The sequence below is a fragment of the Onychostruthus taczanowskii genome, unplaced genomic scaffold (assembly GCF_017590055.1).
Source record: "Onychostruthus taczanowskii isolate IOZ18803 unplaced genomic scaffold, ASM1759005v1 scaffold104, whole genome shotgun sequence".
Lineage (NCBI taxonomy): Eukaryota > Metazoa > Chordata > Aves > Passeriformes > Passeridae > Onychostruthus > Onychostruthus taczanowskii.
This window is the reverse complement of record NW_024496968.1, coordinates 430038-441605: the sequence shown is the minus strand read 5'-3', so window position 1 is coordinate 441605 and position 11568 is coordinate 430038. Positions and strand designations below refer to the sequence as shown.

General features: G+C 52.1%; 1 protein-coding gene across 1 annotated transcript; it reads left to right on the top strand.

Annotated features, from left to right (window-relative positions):
* The first annotated feature begins 1510 nt into the window (after window positions 1-1510).
* IRF2BP2 (interferon regulatory factor 2 binding protein 2) lies at window positions 1511-3980 on the top strand. The gene is made up of 2 exons (XM_041414055.1): window positions 1511-2543; window positions 2791-3980. Exons 1-2 carry the CDS (start codon window positions 1511-1513, stop codon window positions 3510-3512), a joined length of 1755 nt encoding a protein of 584 aa, XP_041269989.1. The 3' UTR covers window positions 3513-3980.
* The last annotated feature ends 7588 nt before the right edge of the window (window positions 3981-11568 follow it).

The following is an 11568-nucleotide window of genomic DNA, read 5'->3' as shown; positions in this document are numbered from 1 at the left end:
GCAGGCGCTGGTGGCGGGGCAGCCCCGCAGCGCCGTCGGGCGGCCCCCAGCCGCGGGGAGGCACCTCCCGGCGGCGGCGACGGACGTCAGAGCTTCCCCAGCCCCGGCCGGCTCCCGCCTCCCGCCCTCTTTCCCTCCCTCCTCCGTAACCTACATAACGCCGTGGGAAGGGCGGCTGGAGCACGGCTGTCGGGGGGAGCAGCCTCCGCCGTGTTCATCCTGCACGGGCAAAGGCGTGCAGCCGACCGTACGTGCCGGGATGCGCCCGGTGAGGGCTTGCTTCACCTCCCGTGGCACACGAGGAGAGCGAACACCCTCTCTTGCTCCTTCCCTTGCCCCCACCCTGTGTTTCCGTGAGGGTGCAGGTGGCGGATGAGCGATTCACAGCGTGGAAGGGTGTCGGGGAAACAGGTTTTTCTTTTTTTGGGAACGAGACGGCGTGTGCTTAGTCTGTGTGAATTTCACTAATCTGCATTAGAGAACTGCTGGTTTGTGGTTTAAAATGACAGGAAATATAGAACGTCCTATTTCCTGTGCACAATGACAACAGTTAAGAAAAAAAAAAAAACTCTTTTTTTCGTGTGAAAAAAAAAAAAATTAAAAAAAAAAAAAAAAAAAAAAAAAAAGCTGGGTAATCGTTACATTTATTTCTAATGGTGCCTCCTGCTGCGGCGGGGAGAACAAAGCCGAGCACTGCTCGGCGGGGCGCCGGCCCCTGCCCGGTGGTGGCGATGACCGGCCCGGCGGGGGGGACCTCGCAGCTGCGGGGCGCGCCCGGGGCGCCGTGTCCAAGGTCACAGGGCGAGCGGGGCGAGGGACACGAGGGGGTACACTGAGCCCCGCACTGCGGGAGGCGCCCCACGCACCGCTGCGCCCATGGTGGGAGGTTTCGGCAAAGCCCCTCGGCGGTGAGGGAAATAGTAATACACCCAACAATAATAAAAATAAAATCAGAAAAGAAGGAGGGAACTGCAGGGCACTCCCGCCCCTCGCCTTGTCCCTCTCCGCTCCCACAGCCCTCCCCGGCGGCGATACGGGGCGGGGGCACGGCGGCCCCCGGCGGCAGGAGGAACCCCCGGTGCCGGTGGCGGGGGCGCGGGCAGGGGCCGGGGCTGGGATCGCGGCGGCGGCAGCGGGGCGGGGGCGCCCATCGCGCAGGCGCGGCCGGCACTGTCGAAGAATCGTAGCGGCGGCGCGCAGAGGCGGCGGTGGCGGCTGGAGCCCGGCACGGCCGCGCGGTGGAGATGCGCGTCCCCGCCGCCTTGTGAGCGCCGCCGGCGGAGACGGCGACGGGAGCGGCGTTCCCCGCAGCGGCTCTGCCTGCCGGGGCGCCCGCCGCGCCCCGCTCCAGCGCACGGAAGAGGAAGGCGAGGGGGAGGGGGCCCAGCGGACGGTCCCGCTGCGGCCGCGGCTCCCGAGCCTGCCCGTCGGGACCCCGGTGACGAGGGGCGGAGGAGGCAGCGGCCGAAGCCGGAGCGGGGGGCGCTCGCCGCTGCCCCGGGGCCGGGACATGTCGTCGGCGGCGGTGGCGGCTGCTTCCCGCAGGCAGTCGTGCTACCTGTGCGATCTGCCCCGCATGCCCTGGGCCATGATCTGGGACTTCACCGAGCCCGTCTGCCGGGGCTGCGTCAACTACGAGGGCGCCGACCGCGTGGAGTTCGTCATCGACACGGCGCGGCAGCTGAAGCGGGCGCACGGCTGTTTCCCCGAGGGCCGGGCCCCGCCACCGCCCCACGCCAAGCAGCCTCCGCTCTCCGCCAAGGAGCTCCTGGCGCAGCAGCAGCAGCTCGGCCACCCCTCGGCGGCGGAGGCGGCGGCGCGGCCCCCGCCGCAGCCCCTGGAGCGCTACTCGCTGGCGGCCGAGAGGCCGCCGCCCCGCCTGGGCGCCGAGTACGGCGGCGGCCGGCAGGTCAACGGGATCCTGGTGCCCAACGGCTTCCCCAAGCCCGAGGAGCCGCCAGAGCTCAACCGGCAGAGCCCGAACCCGCGGCGGACGCACGCCGTGCCGCCCACCCTTGTGCCGCTGGTGAACGGTGCCGGGCTCCCCGCCGCCATCGGCGGTCTGGGCAGCCGCGCCGCCGCCGCGGCCGCCGCCTCGCTGGCCGCCATCTCCGCCGCGCCCGCCCCCATGGCCGTGCCCGTGCCCCAGCAGCCGGCGGCGGCGGCGCAGGCTGCGGGGCAGGCGGCGGGGCAACCCGGCGAGCTGGGGCACAAGCGCCCCGGCTCCGTCTCCTCCTCCTCCTCCTCGGGTGGCGGCGGCAGCGCAGCGGGGGAGCACGACAGTGGCGCCAAGGAGAAGCGCGGCTCCGCCGAGAGCCTGCCGGCGGCGGCGGCGGCGGAGCTGGCCGCGGAGGGCAAGGGCCGGCCGGGCGCCGAGCAGGAGTGGCTGGCCAAGCCCAAGACAGTGCGGGACACGCTGCTGGCCCTGCACCAGCACGGGAGCCACACCGTGGCCCCCTTCGACAGCAAATTCAAGAAAGAGCCGGGCATGGCGGGCGGCAGGCTGCTGGGCTACGAGACCAACGGCTCCGTGGCCAAGCCAGGTGAAGAGCCGGAGGCCGGGGGGCGGCGGGGAGGGCAGGGGATGACGGGGCGGGAGGGGTGGCTCTCCAGGGATGCGGGGCGGTGGATGCCGGGCGGGTTTGGGCGTGCGGGGCGGTGGCGCGGCCGCTTGGGTGGCCGGGTGCCCGGGGGGTGGCCGAGGCCACCCGTTTCCGCGGTTGCTCGGCGATGCGTTGTGACTGCGCTGCCTTCTTACCCTCCTCCTTCCCCCCTCCTCTGCCTCTGCAGGGGCCCGGGCCGCCCGGAAGAGGAAGCCTTCCCCCGAGCCGGAGGGCGAGGCTGGACCCCCGAAGATCAACGGGGAGGTGCAGCCCTGGCTGTCCACCCCATCGGAAGGGATGAAGCTGCCGCTGACGGCCACCCCCTTCATGTCGCCCCCGCCGCCCACCGCTTCGCCCCACTCCAACCGGACCACGCCGCCCGAGGCGGCACAGAACGGCCAGTCCCCCATGGCCGCCCTCATTCTGGTGGCGGACAATGCCGGGGGCAACCACGCCTCCAAAGACGCCAACCAGGTCCACTCCACCACGCGGAGGAACAGCAGCAGCCCCCCCTCGCCCTCCGCCATGAACCAAAGAAGGCTGGGCCCCGGCAGGGAGGTGCCGGGCCAGGGGGCCAACGCGGCGGCGGCGGGCGGGCTGGAGCCCGTGCACCCCGCCAGCCTGCCGGACTCGTCACTCGCCGCCAGCGTCCCGTTGTGTTGTACCCTCTGCCACGAGCGCCTGGAAGACACCCACTTCGTGCAGTGCCCCTCCGTCCCCTCCCACAAGTTCTGCTTCCCCTGCTCCCGGCAGAGCATCAAGCAGCAGGGAGCCAGCGGGGAGGTGTATTGCCCCAGCGGGGAGAAGTGTCCCCTGGTGGGCTCCAACGTCCCCTGGGCCTTCATGCAAGGGGAGATCGCCACCATCCTGGCCGGAGATGTGAAAGTGAAAAAGGAGAGGGACTCGTGACTCGCCTGCGCTCGCTGCCCGACGTCACCTTGAACTCGAACTGCTCGAATTCTGTATATATCTATAAATATATATATATAAATATATATATATCTCCAAGACAAGGGAAATGTAGACTTCATAAACATGGCTGTATAATTTTGATTTTTTTGAATACATTGTGTTTCTATATTTTTTGAAGACAAAAGGTATGTACTTATAATAAAGGCATTTCTTCTAATTCTTCTCTTTTTTTTTTTTTTCTGTTTCGTTTTTTCTTTTTTTCCCTTTTGTTATAGCAACTATTTGTTGTGCTTCCCTGGTGACAGTTACTGTTCAATGTAGGCTGTGACTTGCGCTGCTTTTTTTAGAGAGCACTTGGCAAACCAGAAATGCTTCTAGCTGTATTTGTATGCACTTGTTTCTTCTGTTTTTTCTTTTCTTCTTTTTTTTGTTTTTAATGCCAAATACACTTTCTGACATTGTAAAGATTGCCTTACTGTCTGTGATTCCTTATTCCTGGCCCCTGTCCTGTAGAGCTGGTCGCATGCAGGCTTGGTCTGAGGCAGCTGGGGACAAGAGTGGCTAGCCTAGGCAGGCATGCCCTTTGCCATCCCACTGGCCAGGCGAGCTTAGGGAGCAGGAGGGCTTTCTCCCAGAAGTGCGTGCCTCAGGTTGTGATGGAAGATCCTCCAGATCCAGTCCCAAATTGCTCACTGTTTCTCAAGGGAAGTTGTCACCAGAGTAGGATGTGGAGAGGTGCCCAAGAGGCGCTGTTGAGTTAGGGATTTCTGGGTTTGTTTGGTTTTGGTTTGGTGTTTTTTTTTTTTTTTTTTTTAAGGCAAAGTTGACCGCAGTTCTCGTGATCAGTTCTAAGATTACAAAACTGCATTTATTCACCAATTGCGTACCATAACATGGAATTTTGATAACGAACTTAGTTACATGGTTGGCGAAGGTGCCAGTGTAGCACTGCCATTTCTGAAGGTCTTCAGTGTCACTTGTGGGGCTTTTGTGTCTTTGGACAAAGCTGGGGATGTGGGGAAGAGACTTTATTTTATTTTACTTTAATTTTCAGATAGTGCATATGGATTTTGATTTTGCTTACCAGTCACCTCTAGTGCTGTTGCTATTGTTACTATCGCTGACCCGGTGTTTCCAAGTAGTGGCAGGTACGGTGTGGTACAGTGACAGCAGTGACTGAGGCTCTGCCAAATTGCCCGCGGGCATATCAGTGACAGCCCAAATGTGGGTGGAGGAAACCTGTAATTTCCTTATTACGTATGCTTGAAACAAACCTACTGCTATTCTTTGAAAATGAAAATATAAACTGGTTGAAATGAAAGCAATTAGGGCTGCACATAATGGCCCTGGCCCTGCCTTTTAAGCTACTTTGGAGAACTCTTTTGTAAAGCCACTTCTTTTGATCACGCTTCTGCATCACCAAGCAGACTTCTAAAATCAATAAATCATTGGTTACTAGAAATAGTTCAAGTCTAATAGTGATGTTTTTGTGCTGTTTATAGTTCATTGGCAACGCTGCAGCTGTACGAGCCCTTCTGTCGAGGTGTTTATAACTCGATTATATGTGGTTGTTTCTGAGCAAAAGGGTGGCGAGGTTGTCCCTTCCCAGGGACCAGCTAATAAACACTTCCAGTATCAGAAGAGGAGGAGGAAAAATCTGTTCAGCCAACTATACAATTGAAGATTTTTGGGTGCTTTTTACTCAACCATTCTTATTGTGATAATGTTCAAACTGCAATTTAATGCAGAGTAGTTTTGGGGTTTTTTTTTGGAAGACTACTTTTTTTAAAAAGAAATGGTCATTATTAGTATTTGAAGATCAGAACTGCACATGCACAGTAATTTTCTATGAAGTGTTTAATGAGCACACCCACTACATTGTGTTCCATATTACAGGTCAATGTAATATTAGATAAGACTTGCATGATAAACAAATTAATTGAGTCAATATTACGCTTTAAAACTTATAGTCAAGATTGGTGTCTTATGTAAACACATTTAGCCAATTTGAAGAAAACGCACATATATATATATACCTATATATATACTTATATATAAAAAATGCCAACTGTAAAGGATTCTTTGGAACCACTATGATCTGTGTAAATGTGTATTTAGGCACTTTATTAAAAAAAATGGAATTTGAGCTGATAGATGGTAACAAGTTCTTCAAAGTTGCTTGGCATAATACCTTACATGGGATGAAATTCATGTGATTAAGGTGGTTTCCCTACACTTAAAAAAGAAGCCAAACTGAATTCCAAAGCCTGCCTAAAAGAGCCTCCGCTTTTGTGTCATCAGGTGTCCCAGCTGTGAGCGGGCCGAGGGTGAGACCTGCTCCTGACAAAGCACACCCTTGTTTTGGGCCGAGGGACATTGGTGTGAAAGGCCTGTAGGGAAGCACACCTTCCTCCTCCTCCCGCCAGCTGCGCGCTCCTGCAGCTCTGTGACTCCTGGAGAGGATGGAAACTCCCCAGCCGGTGATGCCAGGCAGTGGCCCAGAAACAACATAGATGGAAAAGAAATGGCACACGGTGGCTATGCTCACTCAGCTGACTTTGAGCCCCCAGCCAAGTCTAATCTCCACCATAAAACTTGAGAACTGCTAAAGAAAAACAAACAAAATGAAACAAAAAAAAAACCAAAACAAAAAAAGAATTTAAAAAAAATTTGAGGGTGTTCATACATAGCTCATTTTTTCTCACATTGAATGTTGCTTTTTCCTTTTGGTTGCTTTGCTCAATTACAATAATATTCCGGTAGATTCTTCCTTTATTACTACTTCCTGGGCTACAAGCTTTTTTCTTTTTTTTTTTTTTTTTTTTTTTTCTTATTATTTTGAAGTGCTTTAGCTGCAACAGTGCTACTGTTAATATTCCTTTTTTAACTTTTTAAAAGGTGATACTGTAACTTGTGTAGTATTAAAAGTGTTTTAATGAAGAACGTGTGATTACTATTTTTTTTTTTCCAACCTACTTTTTTTTTTTCGAACATACTTTTTCCTGGCAGATTTTTTCAACTGCACGGTGCTTTTGTTGATAGCTGCTGAACTAACCAGCTGCCAGATTGGCATTTTATGGGTTTTCTTTTCTTTTTTTTTTTTTTCTTTTTTTCCTGACACTAAGCATAAGGAAACTAAGAACTTTAAATACTTACTGCATTTTTTTTTGTATATATAAAAAAAGAAGAAAGAAAACTTGAAAAAACTATAGTTGTACAATATTATTTAAAATTTTTTTTAAATACTGTCCTGACATTTATTTGTAAACAGACAGCAGTGTGGGACAGGAAGGGATGCATGGAGCTGGTGGGTGCTGCCCTGTGCCTGGGTGCCAGAGGGTGGGAAAGGTGCCACACAAGGGAGGCTTTGACCGCCTTTGCAGTGGCCTCAGAAAACCTGGTATGTTTGGGAGCTCTCTTTTTAGACATGCTGTAAACCAGGCCATGGCAACCGCGTGTTTTTATGAACTAGCACTTAGGCAAAGGGTGTAAATACATTTGAGAGTGCTCTCTAGTGGCTTGTTATGTCAACAGAGCCCCTGGATCCTTTCCTTCTGCACCCGGGCCAAGCCCTGCTTGCCTGTCTGTCCAGCTGGCAGGGCGGTGGCTCTCAGTGGCACAGGATGGGACGCTGCTTTAGGGACACTCAGCCGCCTGCCCTGCTGCTTGCCCCCACTCTATGTGTCCAACTTGTCCCCAAAGCAGTGTGGGACACCCCATGTGCAGCTGCAGCGCCCACACCAACACAGCGTCTCCTCAGGAGGGAGGAGAAAGCACTGGACCGTGTGGAAATGAATGGCACCAGGGGTGGCTGAGCTACTTGGAGCCCTTACTCTCCTGCTTCACCCCAGCAGGGCTATGTCCAGTCATTAGGCTTGAAAAGGCTCAGCCCTCAGCATTTCATGTTTCTCCTCCTTGAGCATTTGCATTTAGGTAGCTGCAGCTGCATCTTTTGAAAAATTGAAAAAAAAACCAAACTCAACCACCAACTTTCCTCAAGTGGACTCTTGTCTCTACAGACACCATAGGTCCAGCCCAGTATAAACTGCCTCCAGTATATGCTCCCATAGTGAGGCAAGAAAGAAAGAAAGAAAGAAAGAAAGAAAGAAAGAAAGAAAGACTGATCTTTTTCCCCCCTGTTAAAACAGAAGATGGGCTTGGGCAGTATATGGATGCACTTCCCGCAGTAGGTGCACTGCAGCCAGTGACCCATGACATTTGCCAGGCGCGGCCATGGTCCAGCTGCCCTGCCCTGATCCCATGTAGGCCAGCAGTATCCCTGAGCCATCCTCCTTCCCCTGCCCTTTGTTCCCAGGAGCAGATGCCTTTCCTCTGCCAGGGCCCAAGGTCAGGCAGTGCTAGAAGCAGATGAATGAAGTGCCTGCTTATCCACTTCATCACCAGGAGCTGCTGCTCTGCTCCAGAGGTAACTCTTTCACTGCCTCTGGGCAGCCTCTGGAGCATGCCACAGGCTTTGAGCACTAAGTGTGGGGTTCAAATTCTATGGAATGGTTCCAAATTCTCACAGAATTTCCTGAGAGGCTGAACTCTCCCTCCTGGGAAAGAAGGCACAGTGACATCTCCCACAGAAACTCCCGAGTGAATGTTAGTGCCTATATGGCTGGCTTCCTGGCTGGCATAGGTACACTGAAGATGGGGTGACAGCTCTGCAGGTATTTTTAGACATCACCTAACTTTGTTTTTCTTTCTGCCACTCCAGAGCTGGTTTTGTAGAGACTGGAATAGAAGAGTGCATGCTAAACCCCAAAATGTTGCATCAAGTTGAAAACCCCTATAAAACAAAATTACAGAGAAACCAGAAATGCTCATAGAAGCTTCTCATCAGTGTTTCTTCATCTCATCACCTCTGACTCAGCAAACACCACCAGAAACACCCTTGCCCATTAGCTCCCATTTCCAGCAGCACTGGGCCAAATGTGAGAACTTGCCCTGCCTGGCACAGCACCCAGCCATACCTCCATCTTGGGGTCCCTCTGTCTGCCCCCCAACCTGGTGCCTCCTGCCCTGGTTGTCCCCAGCTGTGGAGTGCCCCCATCCCATCCTGGGGTGCCCTGTCCAGGGCTGGGGATGGATGCCCTTCTGGATGAGGCACTGTGACTTCCCTGAGAAATAAATCCCAGGGCATCTCCAATTTGTAGGCACCTTGGAGGTGTTCAAGGCCGGGTTAGATGGGACTCTGAGCAACCAGATCTAGTGGAAAGCATCCCTGCCCATGGCAGGGGGGTTGAAATGAGGTGGTCTTCAAAGTCCCCTTTCAACCCAAACTATTCTCTGAGTCTATGATTTTCAGCTGCTGCCTCTGGGAAGGAGGACATTCACTCTTCACTGCAAAAATGCCAAGTCTGCATTGTCTTTTGCCCTCTTTCACTATAAAACACTTATTTCCCCCACCCACTGCCAGCCAGAGAAGCCTCATACTGTTTCCTTCTTTTCTTTTTAGCAACCCTTTAAAGCAACCAGGAGATAAGTACCCAGAGACTGAAAGGGTTGGTTCACCAGGTTGCTTTCTTGCAGCGACAGCAAGTTCACCTGTTCCCACATGGCTGGGTGGGAATGGGGCTGCTGGGGGGAAGAGTGAATGTGGGGGCTTTGGGGAAGCCCTAGCTGCAATGGGAGCCTCACCCTGCCACCCACTCAGCCAGGGGCACAAGAAAGCAGCTGGACCTTCCCCTTCTTCCTCACACTGTTTTGGAGTTTTTTTTCCTTCTTTTTGCATCTTTGTGAGCTGAAGGAGGTCTGATTTTTTTTTTTTTGAGGGGGAGGGAGCATGGTTTGAGTAGACACCCTAAATTTTTTCCAGTCAGAAATCCAATCATTGTTTTCTCCAATCATTTTCTAATCCTTTTTTATAGGTCTGTCATATTCTCCAACTGTATGTAGAAAGGGACTTACAGATATTAGACAAAAACTGCATAACAAAATGAGGCATTTAATTTTGTCCAGACTACTTAAAAATTTTGGGTTTTTTCTGTCTACCTTGTTGAGGTGCTGCTAAACACTTAGAACAATTAATTTTCTCTTTTTAGATGTCTCACCCCTCCCCTGATAGAACAATCTAAAATCAGGGTACTGATGAAAGACTTCAATGCAAGCACAGGAAGGTGATGCTGAACATCATGTTTCTTTCACTTCTCAAAAACTGGGAAATAAACCAGCTTCTGCACACTGACTCATACCTTTGTAGATTCTACTTCAGAAATTGCAGTGAAGTCAAACCAGCATAAGGATGACTTTTTCCATCACACTTTCATAACTTTTCATACTGTAATAATTTAAAACATCCAAATACTAAGTTCCCCAGTGATTTTGTGGTGGTGATTAAATAGGATTCTATCCATCTTCCCCATGAAAATGCAATTAGGGCAACCTATCCTACAGAAATTACAGAGGGAAGGTGTTATTTTCCTTACAGAAAGTACCATGCTGTCTTTATTAGTACCATGCTGTATTTATGTGTCTGGGCAACACAACACGTCATGCAGTAATGGCACTGGGTATGGGCTTCCCTGTACCTGGAAAGAAGGGGGCTGGATTGGCCCAGCTGGGGCTTTAACTTGCTCTAATTAGTTCAAAAATTCTGCTTAGACATCCATTCTGCTTTTCTTGTAGGATACAAGCCATGATAAACATGTTTAGATGTGCTTTTTAATTAGTATTTTGATGTTTACTTTCATACTGAGAGATCTTCCATTTGTGTAAGCCCTCTGCTTTTCTTTGGAGAGATAAATAACCTGTGCTCTTAACTGAACCAGCTCCTTTATGCTCCTAATTAATGTTTTAATAATCCAAATGGTTATTTTATCTTACCAGTTCTGCTTCTTTGGGTTACTGTGGCTCTTTGTCCAGACTTCTTTGTCTGACCGTGTTAAAATTAACTTGTGAAAGTGGATGACTGATTTCAGCTCCTTTCCTGCACAACTGGGGTATTTCCTGAAATCTGCTTGTTAATGGGGAGGCTCTCCAGCTTGTAAGACTTTCTGGGAATGGTGGTGCACTCTGGGTGGTTAGTCATTTGGCCTCTGGCCACCCCTCTGGGAGGGCTCACAGCAAGGGCTCTGGGGGTTTAGTGTGGTCCTGGCTCTGGTGGAAGGTGTGAACCAGCCATGCTGCTTCCCGGTTATCTTCCGAGCAGGAACATTTTGAATTGCAGTGGTAGCCTATGTTTCTTTACCCTGTGTCACAAAAGTTTCCTGACATTTAGTGTTTTGGGGTGGATCCCTTCCTTTTCTGTGAAGAGTGCCAATTTCAGTGCTGCTTTTGATGCATAACAGTCCATGAAGCACTGGAACAACACCAATAAATGTGGTTTGTGTAGGAAAGCTTCCGTGTTCCTTTTTTAGCTTCTCCTTGGCTGCAGAGGGACAGGAGCACCAGCCTCCCCTTTTCCCTTCCCCTGCTGCCAGGGGCACCTTCCTGGTGGGAGAGGCGTGAGATGTGCCTACAGGGGAAGGGTTGTCTGAGGGGGCTGGGTCTCATCTGTATTGACCCTTCTCATTGTGTGCAGCCTCAGGGTTTGTTTAAGCTCTCTCCAAGGAGCTCTACAGACATGCTGTGCCCATTTCTTCCTGACTGTGATGGTGCATTCACCCCAGTTTCCCTGGAGCACTTTGTGATCTAAGGGATTCCTATCAGGCCTTGGGCTCTGTGTAAAGAGTTGGCCAATGAAGCATGCCTTAATTGTACCAGGAACTCTTGCATGGCCAGGGTGGTGAAAAGAGCAGGAATAATCAGTCATTCCCTGACAGCCTTGGAACTTTCCTTACCTGAATTGTAGTCAGTGTGGAATGCTATCATTATTACTGGACTTCAGAAAATTCTAGTAATTACTGACCCAGACTGTGTCCAGGATGGAAATTTGTTGATTACCGGAGCCAGTCATCTCACAACCCTATGAACAGTGGTTCAGTGTAAGGCCCTTGGAGCTCTTCTGGACTCCAGCAGGCTGCCGCAGTATCTCACTGAGTGGGACACCTTTTGGAGCTCCCAGATTCTCAAGTTTGCAAAGTTCTAAGGACCATCAAGAAAAGCCAAC

Bases quoted from the DNA above. Each gene is read 5' to 3' on its own strand.
- IRF2BP2 (XM_041414055.1), top strand. From the start codon at position 1,511: ATGTCGTCGGCGGCGGTGGCGGCTGCTTCCCGCAGGCAGTCGTGCTAC. The intron at 2,544-2,790 runs GTGAAGAGCCGG...CTGCCTCTGCAG, and splicing joins CGGCTCCGTGGCCAAGCCAG to GGGCCCGGGCCGCCCGGAAG.